We start from the raw sequence: 20,289 nt of genomic DNA on the forward strand, positions 1-20,289 counted from the left end.
GAGGAAGGAGAGCCAGCTCCACGTGATGAAGTACAGGGTTCACAGGTTGAGAGTCCGAAACTCTCCCATACTATCAATAAATACACAGTAGCTAAGGTCGATGGAGAAGTAAATGGCAACCCACGCCAGTGTTCTTGCCTGGAGAGTCCCAGGGATGGGGGAGCTTGGTGGGCTGCCGTCTATGGGGTCGCACAGAGTCGGACACGACTGAGCGACTTCACTTTCACTTTTCACTTTCATGCATTGGAGAAGGAGATGGCAACCCACGCCAGTGTTCTTGCCTGGAGAATCCCAGGGACAGGGGAGCCTGGTGGGCTGCCGTCTATGGGGTCGCACAGAGTCGGACACGACTGAAGCGACTTAGCAGCAGCAGCAGCTAAGGTCGACAATGGCTGTGTTATTATCTATGCTAGCTGGTTAGAATACCCAAAAGAACCATATACATCAAGAAATGCTACTCTTGAAAACATCCCACTAAGGATAACAAAATAAAATGCATTTCAAATTATTTTATACTACTTTCTTTGTTAGGACAGACAGATAATTCTTAAAGAGCAGTGTCTGGACTAAAACAAATAAATACAATAAAGGGCATACTGAGATCAGCTTTATGGATATTAAATGCTGAGCACTAGTAACACTTAATTTTGCATTATACAGATATTTGTATTTCCACAGAAACCCTTTATGAAGAACATATTAACTGCTTTAGCTCAAATGAGGCAATTTTAAAAATGTTTATGAATTGCACTAATGCTTCATGTACATTAATTTAAAGGTTAGTGAGTAATGAAATCAATTTAGTGGTTTTGAAAAAGTCAGAATCAACTAAGGACATTAAAATAAAATATAAAGTAAATTTGGATTATGATCAGTTTTTTTTTTTAAATAAAAGATCATACAACAAAATACCTGAGTGCAACACACAGTCAGGTTAACTCTGTTCAGCTGTGCATAAACAGGAGCATGTTCTGATTTGCACTGATTCCTTCCATGGGTCATGGTCAAAATGCTTGATGAGCATGGTTCAAGACATCCAGTCACTGGCTAAATTTCAACTCACCTTATTATACCAGGCAGAAACAATGAGCTTTTCTTCATAATCACGGAATTTTGCTACTTTACATTCACTCTGGAAAAAGATACGAGGACTATTTAATATCCCAGAAATAAACCCAAACTGCTAAAAATGGATACTTTTTCATTATGCTCATGATCAAGAGAATGTGAAGAATGTGCTGGGAGGCACATACAGCAGACAAAATGTAAAGCTGAATCATGGAGAGTATATGCCCAACACCTTTAGGAAAGAGTAAGACTGACTAATAAATGTAGGAAGTTTACTGGGAGAACAGATACTGAACAATAACAACAAAAACTGAGCGATTCTATCTAGAGAAAAAAGTAACCACTGGCTTCAGTGACAAAACAGAGCTGCACCTGTGGAGGAGTCAAAACTAAGGAGAAAAGGGATGTGGGGAAAAATAACCCGAAAAATCTTTTAAAATTTCCTGTAAAGCTTAAGCACCAATTGTTCTGTCTGTATACTAGACTGGCTGTGGCCCTATCTGTTTGCCTAGAGACTGACATTCATTTCTTAACTATTCTAGTACAGTGGATTTTGTAATTTTGTTGAGCACCTGATATAGTTGACTCATATAAAATGTTATAACCTAAAACATGTGAATGTTCCTACAGATGCTCATGAAACAAAAAGCGTACAGGAAACAAAGGAGGTAAGATGATCTTCTGGATCACAGGCACTCCAGGAGGACTGCCCAAGGAGAATGCAGACAGAATAACCTCTGCTATAAACACTAGCTTTCTGCTCTTTACTTCTGCAGTGTGTATACAGATACGCATCCATAAATTAAAAGTCCATATGAAGGGTCTTAACTGAAGATTTCCTCAGAGCCCTGTATTAGAGGCATGGTTTTATCATCACAGCTGTTAGGGAGCTGCATGTCAGGCAACGACACTGGTGTACTCAGCTCATGGGCTTTCACTGGGAAGTGAATAATCAGAGCAACTTAGAGTTCAGCAATCATTCAGTTCAAGTCCCATTATTTTACGGATGAACAGACTGACGACTAGAGAGGAAGTTGATAACTTGAACATATATTAACACTAAAGCTGTAACCTTGGCCTCTGATTGATGTGATACTGAATGCTGCGGGTACAGAGATATAAGATACAGCCCCTGTCCTCAAGACACTCTAACACATGTCATAAAGAAAGATGCTATCATGGAATGAATTCATGAGTTCAAAGTACATGGAGTCACTATGGAGAGATCACTAACTGTGCCTAAGCTATACACGGAGAGCTTTATAAAAGAGGAGATATTCAAACTGGATCCTGAAGAATGAATAGTATTTCTCCCGAGAGATGCCTCTATCCAGTGCTTTTTACAATGCCTGACATGGCCTGGACAAGCATTTATAGCAAGTGCCACCATAACGCTGGTGTACATGCTGGATATTAAAGTCTTCAAGTCTTTAAATATTTTTACCACACTCTATCTAATGGCTCAGAAATAATGTAAAGAAAATGATAAATGAATACACTTCCCTAAAACATAACCTTCCTAGTTGACTTACAGGGAGAAGAAAAGGGAAGAAGAATCTGGTTAACTGAGTACTGCTGCTGCTGCTGCTAAGTCACTTCAGTCATGTCCAACTCTGTGCGACCGGCAGCCCACCAGACTCCCCCGTCCCTGGGATTCTCCAGGCAAGAACACTGGAGTGGGTTTTCCTTCTCCAATGCATGAAAGTGAAAAGTGAAAGTGAAGTCGCTCAGTCGTGTCCGACTCTTCGCGACCCCATGGACTGCAGCCTACCAGGCTCCTCCATCCATGGTATTTTCCAGGCAAGAGTACTGGAGTAGGGTGCCAGATGAGCTTTGTTTCTTTTTAAAAAAAAAATGAACTCTCATCCATCCTTTGATTTTAAAAGGAGCATGATAGCAGAACTCTACTAGAAAGAAGGACTAGCTATATGACTGGCTGTTACAGACAGAGAGACATACAATGCGGCAGGGTACACAAGCTTGGAAAGGCCCATCTTGTGGGCTAGTGAGATGCTCTGTAATAACCATACTGAGTGCTAAAATGTGCTACTCTTCTAAGTTCTTGTGAAACTTGATCATTAATGGAAAATGCTAACAGCAGTTAATTATTAGGATTATACAGAATTAAGAGGGGATAAATGCATATGGAAATTTTACCTCCAGAATCTCAATTCTTCTCTCTTTCTCTGCCAACTGCTTTCTAAGTAGCATTATTTCAGCTGATGCTGGATTTAATTTGGGATCTAAAGTTTTTATTACCTGTTTAAAGGAAAGAAAACAAAACAAATCTCTTATGTTTACTTTGTCAAATACTGAAATATGAACACAGTCCATAAAATCAGTGTAAATAAAGTGGAACATTATCCAGAAAGTGATCCAAGAGTTAAGTGCAGAATAATAAAAATAACATTCTAAAGAAATTCAATATTAAAAATATGAAGATACACATCCCCAAATCAAATTTCCTTTCTTCAAGACACAGTACTCAGGAATAGTTACTTAGCTTTATAAAGCTTTGAGCACTGAAGCCTTGAAATAACCCTTTTAAACATTTATCTGACTTATATCAGACAAATTAAAAATTTTGTTTAAGTTTAATTAAAATGAATTCAATAATTATACAATCTGCTGAATATACACGGTTAAGAGTAACAAAAATTTCTTAGCAATAATCTTTTTTATCACCATTATCTAGTTAAATGTAATTCAATATATAAGATCAATATAATAGGTATTGATGATTTTATGTGTAAATTCTAGAGTACTCAATTATAGCTATGTAAATTACTACAAGTTGAGTAAAAACAAAGTTTGATCAGATGTGGCTCAGAGTGGACTAAACTAGGTGGTCACCTAGTTTACTAGGTGGTCACCTAGTTTACTAGGTGGTCACCTAGTTTACTAGGTGTTTTCCTACTATGGTGGAAAATCAACTCAGAAATATCAGGTGTAAATTACAAGCAAAAACAAGTTTCCAATAATAAGGTCATTTGTTTGATCTAATTACAAAGCTATTTTAAAGGATTTAAAATTTACTGAAACTCCAATAATTTGGCCACCTGATGCAAAGAACTGACTCACTGGAAAAGACCCTGATGCTGGGAAAGACTGAAGGCAGGAGGGGGGGACAACAGAGGATGAGATGGTTGGATGGCATCACTGACTTGATGGACATGAGTTTGAGCAAGCTCCAGGAGTTGTTGAGGGACAGTGAAGCCTGGTGTGCTGCAGTCCATGGGGTTGCAAAGAATTGGACACGACTAAGTGACTGAACTGAAAATTTAATGAATTCAGAAAATTTCATCTATGTTTACAGAAGTTAAGGAAAAAAAGACTAGAAGGTAATAATCCCTGAAAATTACTGTGGTTCATTCAAAACAATTTACTGAGCACTAAATGCGGCAGGCATTACGGCAGATGGGACTACAACAGTTCACCAGAGTCAGGGGACACTCCCATAGAAGTACACATTATAAAAGCAGACATATTAGTGTTTAAATCACAGTTTAATTACAAAGAACACATTAATAGTTTGTTGCCTCTAAGTGCTGAAAGTATGGTTGTGACTTTTTTATATTTTCTGAGTTTTCTATTATATACACATGCTGCTGCTACTGCTGCTAAGTCGCTTCAGTTGTGTCCGACTCTGTGTGACCCCAGAGATGGCAGCCCACCAGGCTCCCCTGTCCCTGGGATTCTCCAGGCAAGAACACTGGAGTGAGTTGCCGTTTCCTCCTCCAATGCATGAAAATGAAAAGTGAAAGTGAAGTCGCTCAGTCGTGTCCGACCCTCAGCGACCCCATGGACTGCAGCCTTCCAGGCTCCTCCGTCCATGGGATTTTCCAGGCAAGAGTACTGGAGTGGGGTGCCATTGCCTTCTCCAATTATATACACATGGTACTACTTTAACCTCTGCCCTGAAGTAGCATAAGGGTAAAAAACAAAATCATATTTACCAAAAAAGCAGCTGTTTTTTAAATGACAATATTTGATGACAGCAAGAAGATGGGATTCATTGTCACTGCTTCATCTAAGTAGTTATAATACTTTTGGAATATCATTTCAAGCATCTTAACAATGTTCTTATACTTTGACCTAAGAATTTTATTTGATAGATAAACCTAGGAATGAAATTAAGACAATAAACCAAAATAAGGCGAAAAACTTTCTATATAAATATGCTGCCTATAGCCTTATTTTTAGGAGCAAAAAAAAAAAAAAAAGACATGGAAACAAAATTTTTCCAACAATAGGACATCGACTAGGTAAACTATGATATATCCACTCAACTGAAAGAATATTACCTAGCGAGTCTTTTATTTTGTAGTCTGCTTCATATACAAAGTGTCTTCTTTGCCACTGCATTCCCAGTACTTAGCATAACATTAAATATTAAATTATATCTATATAACATGAGAACATTAAGTTTTAAAATACAAATCATATGATCACAAATCATATGTGATATGATCATACAAACCAAGTGTGCGTTTGTATTATGGTAAACAATCACAGAGATAATAGGCATTGAAAAAAATGCACTGTTAAGAAAATATACCAAAAGGTTATGAGCAGTTGTCTCTGGGAACCTTACAATATATTTTCACTGAAAGCATTTACACTTTTGTTTTTAACTGAGACACTGAACTGTGGCAGTCTGCCTGGATGTTTCACAAGCCTGCCTCCCTAGAAGCTGGGAGCAGCCACATGCCTGAATTCTGCCCAATGAAATGAGAGGGAAGTGCTTTACACCTGATCCACTGAGTATCTCCCATGCAATCTTGGCTGTCTTCCCCAATCCACAGCTGGACAATGTCAAGTGAATCTGAGAACTCCATAGTGAAGAAGGCTGAGCCTCCGTCAGCTTGGGACTCTGCATGATTGCGTAGAGTAGAGCCCCTCCCACACTGACCAAGAAGTAAACTCCTACCTTGTTAAGCCTTGAGGTCATGGGGTTTACCTGTTGCTGCAGGTACAATAACATTCTTTGAAAATACTTACAGTTAATGAATAAAATATATTCACGGAAGTAAAAGATTTTATGAAAACAGTACTTACAAATATTTAAGAAAAAGTATGAAATAAGGGAAAGAATAATCTGGTGGACAGTAGACCAGTCTTTAGTGTCTATTATAGACAATGCTAAAACAAGTTAAACACGTTTTCAAAGCTCAGTTTTCATAAAGGCAAATGTTAATTGTAAGAGCTAAAGATTACGTTACTTACAGTAATCATTTTCTCCAGTGAGGTTACTGCAACATTTAAACTGTCCCTATGAAGTCATGTGCAGTTATTGTACCTGTTTCTATTTACTGAATAAAAGAAGAGAATTTTATGCAGAGCCTTAAAATACTGCTAATATGTCTGCCTTGCAAATAGGGACCTGACTGACAAGGCAGGGTGGTAAGGAGCAAAGCAACGTGACGTAGATCCATGAAGGGGGGTATGGACCCCGTTAGAACCCGAGTCACAAAGACTAAAATGCTGGAAGACAAGCCACTCACATTTCTTGCTTTCTCTAAGTACATTTTGTATCTTTCCTCCATTGCTTTCATATCTTCATCTTTCTTCTGAAGAGCAGCTTCAAGCTCATTGATCTTTTGTACTATTGTTGAAAACAAAGAGATATGACCAATTTGAAATACTCCCTCCTCACATAAAAAGAGTACATGTATTTTCTAAAGACTGATAAAGAGAACTTAAGAGAGAAACCTTTTATTCCTTCTTTATAGTGAATTCTCTAAAACTTTTGAACTATACCCAAGACATCCCTGTTTATTTTGTATTATTTTTTCTCAAAAATATCAATAATTTGCATTCCCAACCTATTTTTCTCCTTTCTAGCAGGTATTTCAATGAGCAAATACAGCTTATTATTTAAGCACAACCATCACAAAGTAAAATGTTCTTTCTACATATTTGAAGCTCATTTTAATCTGATTACAAATTTTATTTACACTTCCAAATTGCTAATTCTATTATGTTTTACAATGTTTGATACTCCTATATATCATTCGGTTCATTTTATAGATTTACTTTTTGCTTTAAGATATAATCATTTATTAATTACTTAAATCATTGAAAATTATCAATGATTTTTATTTGCAACGTATTTATCTTTGCATTGCCCAAAGACTTATATACACAGTTCTAGCATCCTTCAACTAAAAAGGCAAGTCTTTAGATACAGTCTGATTCAGGTTTTTACAAATACCCACCGTTCTGGTTTACATCTGGCTGGAGGTCTTCAATGAGCTCTTGTTTCTTCTGTAGTTCTTCATGGACCTCTGTTAGTTTTTCCCTAAGTAATGGAAAGAGCATGGAGGTTTGGAGCCAGAGAGACCTAAGAATGAAAACTGCTTTCTGCCATATAACATCTGTGGACTATGGACAAGTCACTTTCTGATTCATAATTTCCTTATCTGTGAAATGGTAATAATCCCTGGCAAGTATTCTAAGGGTTGGTTGTGAGGATGCAAACTGCCTGACACGTGGTGAATGGCAAAAATTTTAGTTTTTTTTCCCCAGCCACCCTAACTTTCCTAAGAAAGTTAAAATAAATATTTTACAGGTTAAACACCCCACATTGCCTGGCGGGCTACAATGGGGTCACAAAGAGTTGGACATGACCGAGAGACTAACACTTTCACTTTTCCTTTCCACATAATCTAGTTGTGACAGTTGTCTATTTTGTAAATTCTTCAAATGACACTAGCAATTGAAAAATACAGGAGTTTGGGATCACGAGCAGGCAGGCTGAATCTTTTACCATGTTTTTCTTTTCACATTTTGGTGACAGTGCTGAACATTCGATTGCATCAGGGTTTTTACTTTTTATAAACAAAATCAGAAAAGGGTATTAATAACCTTTTAAAGTAAAATCCTTCCCCTCTCACATTTGAAACGAAGTATCAGTTTTACTTACATATGAGCTTCCAACTTCTGCTTTAGTTTGCTGGACTATAAAAATTAGAAAAAGTTGCTGTAAGATAACTATTGTGACAAAGGTAAGTTTTTCAGACATCAAAATCTCTTTACCTCCTTTTGAAGATGGATTATATAAAATAATAAATGTTTTTAAAATTTTATTTCTAATAACATACTTTCAAAACATAAAATTTTAAGTATATTTTTACTTCAACGAAGACAGGAAAGAGAACAGAAAATTAAATTAGGAATAGTGCAAGAGTAGAAAGAAAAATGCTTCATATTTCTAAATACAATGAAAGTAAAATTTGAACTTGATGAAAAATAGCAAATGCAAGCTGAATGTGATATACTGAGGAGTATCAAACATTTAAACATCTAAAGAATTATCCATCTAAAATATAAAATTTAAGATTTTAGACCTTCACTGAAGAACAGACTTAAAAAACTATATCATCTCTATAATAAAACCTTACCATTAAATGCAAACACTTCTAATGATAACATCAAAATGAAGCAACTGGATTTTGTTAAAAAAAAATTTAAAACACAAAATTTTCTGTTTAAAAGAATAGGAATTTAAGTGGCAATAGTAGTTCTGAATCATCTACCAAACAGATTGAAAAGTTTGAAATATATAATCTGAAATGTATTTTTGATACCAATTATTTTTGTTTGTTTGTTTTTGGCCGAACCACACAGCACACAGGGTCTTAATTTCCTGACCAGGAACTGAACCTATGCCCTTTGCAGTGGAAATGTGGCGTCTCAGCCACTGGACCACCAGGAAAGCTCTCCAATAAATTTTTTATAGTGATAAATTTAAAATCTTTAAAACACTGCGATCCAAAATGTACTACCCCAAAATGATCCCATTTTAAAAATATTCTCTACTGTGGCTTAACAAAATTTGTATTAGAGAGGTACAATACCGTATATATGCACATATGAGATGCCGCCATGCATGAGACGATTTCTATTTTCCAAGCCCCCAGGGAAGAAAGAGAAAATCATATAAAGCATATAAAAGACAGAAAGGAAACAACCCTTTCAATCTTCCTTTTCATCTTATTTACTCTCACTCCATAGTTTTCTCCCCCATCAATACAGGTATGTCAGCTAACATTCTATCCAATCAAAATCTATCTAACACACCCTTCCTTTTTGTTATTGTTGTTTTAGTTAAATACATTCTCCCTCAATTATTACTCCTTTTTTTCTCTGCACAGAAATCAAACTAGGGCAACATTGCTATGTCTACTCAGTTACACTGTATGATCTCTTTTAGGTTCTCTTGTCTCTATACCCTCACAATTATTGACCATAAAAACCATTAGAAATGGCAAGGCCATGAGTCTGTAGGAAAGGAGGGAAGAATTAAGGGGCAATGTACTTCAAGACTGCTTTAAGATTTCTGTCCTTTGGAGGCTGGTGTGATCTACTATTTCCTGAGTGCTCTTTTGGTAGAAATCGCTTTCTCACTCTCTCTTTTCCTCAATTCTGACTGCTAATTACTCTTATTAGGGTTTTTCTCAGGCTAGTCCTGTTGGGATTCCAGCACTACTGTGAAGGTTCAAGTGTAGCATGCATGTAATCAGGAATTACATGAATCTAAGGGGTAGCTATTGAAGAACAGCAGATACAAATCACTTTCCAACCCATATTACTGATTTATAGGCTTCAAATTGGCAAAGTCACTGCATCTGTTATGCAGATATATACGGTATTTAAGGGCACCCCCCAATGATAAGGGTAGCATTTTCAAATATAAGATTAATTTGGGCATCAGGACCAATTACAGAGAGTCCATCCACAACAGAAGTATCATAATTTTTAAGTTACTTACACTTTCACCTTCAGACTTGGAGCCTTGTTCTTGTAAAGACTTCTGGAGGTCCTCAATCTGCTGCTGCAACTCTCGGATTCGCTCTTTGCTCAGCCTATTATAAGATGGGTTACATGTGTTTATTTGTACTGAAAGTCAAAGTACTTAAGGATTCGTGCATGTGTGCTAAATTGCTTCAATTGTGTCCAACTCTTTGTGACCCTATGGACTATAGTCTGCCAGGCTCCTCTGTCCATTGGAATTCTCCAGGCAAGAAAACTAGAGAGGGTTGCCATACTCCCTGCCAGGTGATCTTCCCCACCCAGGGATCAATCCCACTTCTCCTACATTGCCAGCGGATTCTTTATTTGCTGAGCCTCCAGGGAAGCCAGGTGCATTATGCAATTTAACTCACAGAGTGTGCATTTAATAGCAACAACCAAAGCTGAAAAACTACCTGTGGCTAGATATAATATATGGTACAGTAAACTACTTTCAAGGAAATATTCTTTTAAAAAAGATATTTTTATCCTAAAAGCATATATGCCCACATTTAAAAGTTTAAAGTACCTTAATGAGTTAGTTTAAAAAGCATAACATTTCTGCAGTGAACTCACTGGAATAAAAATTAGAAAACTAGCTCAGTTTTCCTTCAGTTGTATTTTTAATGAATGGAAACTAGGTTTCTGTTTCTTGTTTCAGATTTCCTACGGTATTGCAAGAAAAGGAAGGCCACCATTTTTTCAACCATTTCTTCATGACGTTAAAGAGCCTGGCACTAGCAACAAGTGTAGCTTTTTAACTTGGCAAAATCTCATTCTTTAAAACCTTGCTTAATCATTACCTCTACTGAAGTTACCAGCAAGACAATTAGTATCTGTCTTTCTCTTCATATATATGTATATGACAAAACATCCCCTGCCCACTATAATACTACATATTTCCACTGTTATATATATTACATAATCATTACCTATTCACATGTTTACCTTCCTGTATTAAAAGCTCAAACTCAGCATCTCCAGTGCTGATACTGAATTATATAAATTAGCAATATTTCCCTTATGGCTCAGCTGGTAAAGAATCTGCCTGCAATGCAGGAGACCTGGGTTCGATCCCTGAGTTGGAAAGATGCCCTGGAGTAGGGAAAGGCTACCCACTCCAGTATTCTGGCCTGGAGAATTCCATGGACTGTATAGCACGTGGGGTCACAAAGAGTTGGACATGACTGAGCGACTTTCACTTTCAACAGTCTCTTCAAGAAGCTAAAATGCTATTATTCTTTTAACTACGGTTGATATAATAGTACACATACAGGTTGACAGACAAGGTTCAAGTGTCTAAAATTCCTAGTGATCTCTCAGATCCAATACAGGTATGTCCAACAAACCCAAATACTTTTATTGCCAGTATGCTATTTGTAAGAGGCAGGACAGCAACAGTGGTAACAGCACAGACTGAAGCCTGACTGACACAAGGCTCAAAGGCAGGTCCAGAACTCACTAGCTGTGTGATTTGGGCAAGTTTCTTAACGTCCTTGCACCCTCGGTTTCCTGTTCATAAAATGAGATTATCACACTTACTACTTCATAGAGTTATTATAAGAATTTCATGAGTTAATATCAAAAAGAGCTTAGAAGCTCACTAGTAAGCACCACATGTTGGTGTTGTAGTATAGTCACTATGTCGTGTCTGACTCTTTGCGACCCCATGAAATGTGGCCCTGCCAGGCTCCTCTGTTCATGAGATTTCCCAGTCAAGAATACTGGAGTGGGTAGCCATTCCTTCTCCAAGAGATCTTCCCAACCCAAGGTTCAAATCCGCATCTCCCACATTGGCAGGTGGGTTCTTTACCAATGAGCCACCAGGAAAGCCCAAGCGCCACCTGAACATAATTTTTAAAAAATATTTATAAATTTTAAGCACCTCACTGGTATCAAATAAGTACACCATCTGTTTTAAACACATTACCTGTAATCTTCATTACAACCTGCAAATAGGTGCCATCTCCAATTTATATCTGGGATACTAAGTGTGAGTTTAAGTAAATGCCCAGTTAACTAAAGGTGGCATTCAAATTTGATTCCACAATCTGTGTACCATCTGTGCACCGGACTCCAGTTGAAAACCATTTATTGCCATTTATTCATTTGTTAAATTTTCTGTCATTTGTGAAGACATATGAATGAAATTCAAGAATAAGCAATCTGCTTAACAAAGTCTGCTAAAAATAATGGATAGTGAGAGATGAAAAAAACAGAAACTGAAACTTGCACAAATCCTAATGATTTGAACTACAATGACATCTTCCGCCTTTGTGAGTCACAATTCTGTGGCCAGGTAATTAAATGGCTATGATCATCGACTAGGAAGGAGTGCATCAGTCACCTCTGCTCGGTTTCCAGCTCATTCATCTTGCGGTGCTTCTGCTCCAGCTGCTCCTGCAGCTCCTCAATACGCTCGTTCTCAGTGCCTTCCTGCTGTAATCGAAGCATCTTATTTTCATGTTGCAGTCGAATGAACACCTCCCTGATGTTAAAAATCAAAATTTCTTTTTAAATTTTTTAAATATGAGTTTAAAAAATTCTTTAACTTTTGAAAAAGAAAATTTCTATCTACTCAACAGCTGTCATTTTGAAATGTTACTAAAGTTTCTAAAAGCTTTTCTTTTAAAAAAAATGTACACTCTAACACTATGTCTCAAAAAACAAATAGTAAATTTTTAAAGGTACAAGATTATAGATCAATAAATGTTTATTATGCAACTCTCCAAGAGATAATATGAATTTTTTTTGATAATTGAGAAACAATTCACATTAAAGTAATATACAGCACATCCTTAAAAAACATATGAAGAAAAAGCAATAGATTTAAGAAATTACAGTCTGCCTAAAATTTTTAAATATCCTTTTATGCTAATGACTGTCTTTAGAATTCTGTTTCTAGAAAATATTTTATTAAAGGTATATATACATATATATTTTTTAAAAATGCAAATGATAGGAATGGTGTTAAATTAAAAATAATGCTCTACTACCTGCTGCCCTCCTAAATCCCATTACCCAAAAACAACTAATTTCAATTAATCTCAATTTCTGTTCTGAATGCCAGCATGATAACTTTAAAAATATAGGCTCATAGGACTATTTTTAAGTGATTAATATCACTGCTGCTGCTGCTAAGTCACTTCAGTCATGTCTGACTCTGTGCGACCCCATAGACAGCAGCCCACCAGGCTCCCCCATCCCTGGGATTCTCCAGGCAAGAACACTGGAGTGGGTTGCCATTTCCTTCTCCAATGCATGAAAGTGAAAGTGAAGTCGCTCAGTGGTATCCGACTCTTAGCAACCCCATGGACTGCAGCCTACCAGGCTCCTCCATCCATGGGATTTTCCAGGATGCCATTTTCCAGGGTGCCATTGCCTTCTCCTGATTAATACCACTGGATATTACTAACTAAAAGTGCAAGTTAGTTTCCAGCCCAGCTTGTAAGGAGCTTTATCTTAACAGCAAAAAAACTGAACAAACTGAAAATCAACAACTTATAAAAACTATGCAAAATGAAAGAATTCAACCACAAAAGGCCACATATGGTATGATTCCACAAATATGAAATGTCTGTAATAAGCAAATCCACAGAGATAAAGAGTAGATTACTGGCTACCTGGAGCTGGCACTGGAGGGGAGGCAGGAATGGGTATCTTTTGGGGAGGATGAAAATGTTCTAGAATTAGATAGCGATGATGGTTGTACAACTTGTGACTACTAAAAAGTACCAGGCTGCACATTTGTAAATGCATGAATTATATCTCAGTAATAAATAAAGAGTAGGATGTGAAGTAATTAATAAGTAAAACTGTTGCCACAAAAAGGAAAAGAAGACCGTAAAAATACCAGGTAAGTCAAATACCTAGAAGTAAACACAGCAATAAAATACCAAAATAAAAGTTGGGTCAAGAGGAACCTTTAAAATGTGTATTTTAACTCTGGCTTACTCGTCCTGCAATTGACAGATCATCTCCTACTTTGTTTCACTGCTGGGAATTTGAAAACTATGTATTAAAAAGGTTTTCCAGAGTTTAAGAAAGGAAATTCCTGTCCATTAAATAACTGTCATTTTAAAGTGATACCAAAGAGTTTAAGGATAGAAAAATAAGTTCTACACAATAAAGGTCATATTACAAAAAACCAGAATATGTTATTCAGCTAGTAAGTGAAATTTTATTTCTGGTAAATTTTTAAACTGCTATAGTAGCAGTAACAATATGATTTAGAAAGTATAAGCAGATGAGACAAAGTATTTTCAAGCTCTATGACTCATAAAATGAAAAATAAAGGCTTAGAAAATTATGAAAAGAATTCACATTTCTAATATTAAGTATGGGTTGTCAATTGATAAAAACAAATTTACCTATATTCCACTGGCATAATCTCAGCAGCAAGATTCTCATAACTTTTTGTAGCGGACGCATCTAAACAATATCAGCAACGAAAAAACAGATTAACATCCCAGTATCTAACATTAAAAAACCTTTTCTAAATGCAACAAAATCCACCTGCTTGGTTTAGGTGATCCTGTTGTACTTGTGAACATCGAAGCTCTTCATTTGTTTCTTTCAGAGTGTCACGCTGTTCTATTAGTCTCTAAAAAAGAATTATTTATATAAGCAAAATATTTAATTCTGCCCAAAAGCAATGTACTTTATACTTAAGATAATTTACCTTAATATGTTAATCTGATAATTGCTACCTACTTAATTAAAAAAGACAACGTTTTAGTTTTAGTGCTAAGGGGTAATTTTCTCTTGTGTAAATCACATAAATAACAAGACTTTATACAACACAAAGCTTGTGATTTTCCCACTAGATAGCTTATCTTTGAACCAAATGAATGTATTATACAACAGAGTACAAAAATTTAACTTTAGAGTAATAACAGGATATGGACTCTGGAGGCAAACAGAGTGTGGCTTGAATTCAGTTTTACTATTTCCAGTTGTATTATTTAAGGCAAGCTACTGACTCTTTGGCTTTAGATCTTTATCATCAAAATTGAGATACTGATTCATAAGCCCCTACAAGGTGTTCTGAGTAGTGAATAAGAAAAAGTTTGTCTAAAGCTAGAATACAGTCCAGTGTGTAAGAGATGTGAGAGACTTGTTATTTCCTTCTATTACTGTAAACAGCATATTGGAAGTATGAATCTGTGAAAACCCACTATCTACCAGGGATAGTATGCTAGGACTTCATGTCATTAGTTATTTTATTTTACTGGACTGGATGAAGCACAAGCTGGAATCAAGATTGCCGGGAGAAATATCAATAACCTCAGATATGCCGATGACACCACCCTTGTGGCAGAAAGCAAAGAGGAACTAAAGAGCCTCTTCGTGAAGGTGAAAGAGGAGAGTGAAAAAGCTGGCTTAAAACTCAACATTCAAAAAGAGAAGATTCTGGCATCCAGTCCCATCACTTCATGCAAATAGATGGGGAAATAATGGAAACAGAGACAGATTATTTTCTCAGGCTCCAAAATCACTGCAGATGGTGACTGCAGCCACGAAAGTAAAAGACACTTGCTCCTTGGAAGAAAGTTATGACAAACCTAGACAGCATATTAAAAAAGAGACATTATTTTATGGACAAAGGTCCATATAGTCAAAGCTATGGTTTTTCCAGTAGTCATGTATAGTTGTGACAGTTGGACCATAAAGAAGGCTGAGCGCCGAAGTATTGATGCTTTTGAATTGTAGTGTGGGAGAAAGTGCTTGAGAGTCCCTTGAACTGGAAGAAGATCCAACCAGTCCATCCTAAAGGAAATCAGGCTGGAATATTCATTGGAATGACTGATCATGAAGCTGAAGCTCATACTATGGCCACCTGAAGTGAAGAACTAACTCACTGGAAAAGACCCTGTTCCTGGGAAATATTGAAGGCAGGAGGAGAAGGGGACAACAGAGGATGAAACAGTTGGATGGCATCACCGACTCAATGGACATAAGTTTGAGCAAGCTCCAGAAGTGGGTGATAGACAGGGAAGCCTGGTGTGCTCCAGTGCTGCTGTTGCTAAGTCGCTTCAGTCGTATCTGACTCTGTGGGACCCCAGAGACGGCAGCCCACCCGTCCCAGGGGTTCTCTGGGCAAGAACACTGGAGTAGGTTGCCATTTCCTTCTCCAAGGCATGAAAGTGAAAAGTGAAAGTGAAGTCGCTCAGTTGTGTCCGACTCTTAGCGACCCCATGGACTGCAGCCTACCAGGCTCCTCCGTCCATGGGATTTTCCAGGCAGGAGTACTGGAGTGGGGTGCCACTGCCTTCTCCACATGGGGTTGCAAAAAGTTGTACAAGACCGAGCCACTGAACTCAACTCGTTTTATTTTACAGCTGACAGTCAAATGACAAATTACTACACTCTGAGAAAAAGGCTCAGGTTTAAATGAGTTTTCCAGAACCTGAAAAGTAACATAAAATCGTATTTTAAATGCTGCTATACTTCAAATCAATAAACAAAACCCTATTAGGTCCATCCAGATCAGATCAGATCAGATCAGATAAGTCGCTCAGTCGTGTCCAACTCTTTGCGACCCCATGAATCGCAGCACGCCAGGCCTCCCTGTCCATCACCAACTCCCAGAGTTCACTGAGACTCACATCCATTGAGTCAGTGATGCCATCCAGCCATCTCATCCTCTGTCGTCCCCTTCTCCTCTTGCCCCCAATCCCTCCCAGCATAAGAGTCTTTTCCAATGAGTCAACTCTTCGCATGAGGTGGCCAAAGTACTGGAGTTTCAGCTTCAGCATCATTCCTTCCAAAGAAATCCCAGGGCTGATCTCCTTCAGAATGGACTGGTTGGATCTCCTTGCAGTCCAAAGGACTCTCAAGAGTCTTCTCCAACACCACAGTTCAAATGCATCAATTCTTCGGTGCTCAGCCTTCTTCACAGTCCAACTCTCATATCCATACATGACCACAGGAAAAACCATAGCCTTGACTAGATGAACCTTTGTTGGCAAAGTAATGTCTCTGCTTTTGAATATGCTATCTAGGTTGGTCATAACTTTCCTTCCAAGGAGTAAGCGTCTTTTAATTTCATGGCTGCGGTCACCATCTGCAGTGATTTTGGAGCCCAGAAAAATAAAGTCTGACACTGTTTCCACTGTTTCCCCATCGATTTCCCATGAAGTGATGGGACCAGATGCCATGATCTTCATTTTCTGAATGTTGAGCTTTAAGCCAACTTTTTCACTCTCCACTTTCACTTTCATCAAGAGGCTTTTGAGTTCCTCTTCACTTTCTGCCATAAGGGTGGTGTCATCTGCATATCTGAGGTGATTGATATTTCTCCCGGCAATCTTGATTCCAGCTTGTGATTCTCCCAGTCCAGCGTTTCTCATGATGTACTCTGCATATAAGTTAAATACACAGGGTGATAATACACAGCCTTGACGTACTCCTTTTCCTATTTGGAACCAGTCTGTTGTTTCATGTCCAGTTCTAACTGTTGCTTCCTGACCTGCATACAAATTTCTCAAGAGGCAGATCAGGTGGTCTGGTATTCCCATCTCTCAGAATTTTCCACAGTTTATTGTGATCCACACAGTCAAAGGCTTTGGCATAGTCAATAAAGCAGAAATAGATGCTTTTCTGGAACTCTCTTGCTTTTTCCATGATCCAGCAGATGTTGGCAATTTGATCTCTGGTTCCTCTGCCTTTTCTAAAACCAGCTTGAACATCAGGAAGTTCACGGTTCACATATTGCTGAAGCCTGGCTTGGAGAATTTTGAGCATTACTTTACTAGCGTGTGAGATGAGTGCAATTGTGCGGTAGTTTGAGCATTCTTTGGCATTGCCTTTCTTTGGGATTGGAATGAAAACTGACCTTTTCCAGTCCTGTGGCCACTGCTGAGTTTTCCAAATTTGCTGGCATTTTGAGTGCAGCACTTTCACAGCATCATCTTTCAGGATTTGGAATAGCTCAACTGGAATTCCATCACCTCCACTACCTTTGTTCGTAGTGATGCTTTCTAAGGCCCACCTGACTTCACATTCCAGGATGTCTGGCTCTAGGTCAGTAATCACACCATCATGATTATCTGGGTCGTGAAGATCCTTTTTGTACAGTTCTTCTGTGTATTCTTGCCATCTCTTCTTAATATCTTCTGCTTCTGTTAGGTCCATACCATTTCTGTCCTTTATCAAGCAATCAACTTAGCAGTAAATTGGTAACTGATTCCAAGGATCCTTAGGCCAGTGTGTACAGTGTTCTAAGAATCTCTGAATGCTGTAAATTATAACTACAGTCAGGCATCAGGACCCCTATAAATCTGTTCCTTCAAAAATGCAATGTGAACACTTGAAATTTGTCAAAATCAACTTTTCAAAAAGTCTGAAGATTAACCAAAGGTCAGCCATGATTTTAGGAGCACTTATTAAAGAAAATGTGCTAAACCTCAGAACAGTGAGCTTTTTGTTCTAACTATCCTGATTACTATCACCCTCTCCCTAACCATGGAGTAGCCCTGAGTAGCTTTGAAAGCAGAGGTTACCACCACCTGGAGAGGCTGACTAGCTATGAAACTCTTCTTTAAAAGCCCCATGCTAGATATATCAAAAGAAAAAGAAAACTATCACTATTTGGTCTGTCGAGCAGCACCTTGGAGAAGTCCCAATCATGCTTTTCATTATTTGAGCTAATTTGGTGCTTGCTGTGCCAGAAAATATTCCTTCAGATCAGTCACTCAGTAGTGTCTGACTCTCTGCAACCCCATGAATCGCAGCACGCCAGGCCTCCCTGTCCATCACCAACTCCCAGAGTTCACTCAGACTCACGTCCATAGAGTCAGTGATGCCATCCAGCCATCTCATCCTCTGTCATCCCCTTCTCCTCCTGCCCCCAATCCCTCCCAGCATCAGAGTCTTTTCCAAGGAGTCAACTCTTCGCATGAGGTGGCCAAAGTACTGGAGTTTCAGCTTTAGCATCAGTCCTTCCAAAGAACACCCAGGGCTGATCTCCTTCAGAATGGACTGGTTGGATCTCCTTGCAGTCCAAGGGACTCTCAAGAGTCTTCTCCAACACCACAGTTCAAAAGCATCAATTCTTTGGCGCTCAGCCTTCTTCAGAGTCCAACTCTCACATCCATACATGACCACAGGAAAAACCATAGCCTTGACTAGACGAACCTTTGTTGGCAAAGTAATGTCTCTGCTTTTCAATATGCTATATAGGTTGGTCATAACTTTCCTTCCAAGGAGTAAGCGTCTTTTAATTTCATGGCTGCGGTCACCATCTGCAGTGATTTTGGAGCCCAGAAAAATAAAGTCTGACACTATTTCCCCAGCTATTTCCCATGAAGTGCTGGGACCGGATGCCATGATCTTCGTTTTCTGAATGTTGAGCTTTAAGCCAACTTTTTCACTCTCCACTTTCACTTTCATCAAGAGGCTTTTGAGTTCCTCTTCACTTTCTGCCATAAGGGTGGTGTCATCTGCACATCTGAGGTTATTGATATTTCTCCCGGCAATCTTGATTCCAGCTTGTGTTTCTTCCAGTCCAGCGTTTCTCATGATGTACTCTGCATAGAAGTTAAATAAACAGGGTGACAATATACAGCCTTGACGAACTCCTTTTCCTATTTGGAACCAGTCTGTTGTTCCATGTCCAGTTCTAACTGTTGCTTCCTGACCTGCATACAGATTTCTCAAGAGGCAGATCAGGTGGTCTGGTATTCCCATCTCTTGAAGAATTTCCCACAGTTTATTGTGATCCACACAGTCAAAGGCTTTGGCATAGTCAATAAAGCAGAAATAGATGTTTTTCTGGAACTCTCTTGCTTTTTCCATGATCCAGCGGATGTTGGCAATTTGATCTCTGGTTCCTCTGCCTTTTCTAAAACCAGCTTGAACATCTAGGGGCGATGGCCGGGAGGAGCTACCCCATGCCCCCACGCCCGATGCCAGGGGCGGCGGCCGGGAGGAGCAACCCACGCCCGAGGCCAGGGTCAGCAAGGAGAGGAGTTACCTGGAGCCGTGGCTGCAAGGGCGCAGGAGGGCCTAGAGGAGCTATCCCACATTGAAGGTCAGGAAGGGCGGCGGTGAGGATGATAGAATCAGTTCCTAGACAGGTTGATAGGGAGTCTAGGGGTCCCCAAGGAGAGAGGGGTCTGAAATTCTCAAGGAGGAAGAAAGGACAAACTTTTTTCTTTCTCCACATTCCTTAGGATTATATACCAATAATGTATCCTGCCTAAGGACAGTCTTTGGATTCAACCTTCTGTTATTTTAAAATGTTAATTATGGGAGTATACCTGGTCTTTACAAGGATGTATCTTGCCTGAGGACAGTGTTATCTTAAAATGTAAATTATGGGAGTAGGTCGGAGGAGGTCTTTACAACCTCCAGACATTCTTTGGATTATATAACCTCATTATTAACACTAGCAAGCGGGTACTCTTTCTACCCCCTTCTGATGCC

At 38.5% G+C, this 20,289-nt stretch overlaps 1 protein-coding gene across 2 annotated transcripts in view; it reads right to left on the bottom strand.

Annotated features, from left to right (window-relative positions):
• HOOK1 (hook microtubule tethering protein 1) overlaps window positions 1-20,289 on the bottom strand; it is a 71,508-nt gene that overhangs the window by 4,544 nt on the left and 46,675 nt on the right. The window contains exons 13-21 of one of the 2 annotated variants that reach the window (XM_070786448.1): window positions 14,377-14,464; window positions 14,232-14,292; window positions 12,209-12,349; window positions 9,842-9,935; window positions 7,994-8,028; window positions 7,287-7,369; window positions 6,573-6,673; window positions 3,226-3,327; window positions 1,064-1,132 (exon numbers count right to left, since the gene is read on the bottom strand). In XM_070786448.1, the coding sequence (XP_070642549.1) occupies window positions 1,064-1,132; window positions 3,226-3,327; window positions 6,573-6,673; window positions 7,287-7,369; window positions 7,994-8,028; window positions 9,842-9,935; window positions 12,209-12,349; window positions 14,232-14,292; window positions 14,377-14,464 (774 nt within the window). The remainder of the gene's footprint in view (window positions 1-1,063; window positions 1,133-3,225; window positions 3,328-6,572; window positions 6,674-7,286; window positions 7,370-7,993; window positions 8,029-9,841; window positions 9,936-12,208; window positions 12,350-14,231; window positions 14,293-14,376; window positions 14,465-20,289) is intronic. The other variant, XM_070786449.1, reaches the window with a different exon arrangement.

Source organism: Bos indicus, chromosome 3 (genome assembly GCF_029378745.1).
Source record: "Bos indicus isolate NIAB-ARS_2022 breed Sahiwal x Tharparkar chromosome 3, NIAB-ARS_B.indTharparkar_mat_pri_1.0, whole genome shotgun sequence".
In the NCBI taxonomy this organism is placed as follows: Eukaryota; Metazoa; Chordata; class Mammalia; order Artiodactyla; family Bovidae; genus Bos; species Bos indicus.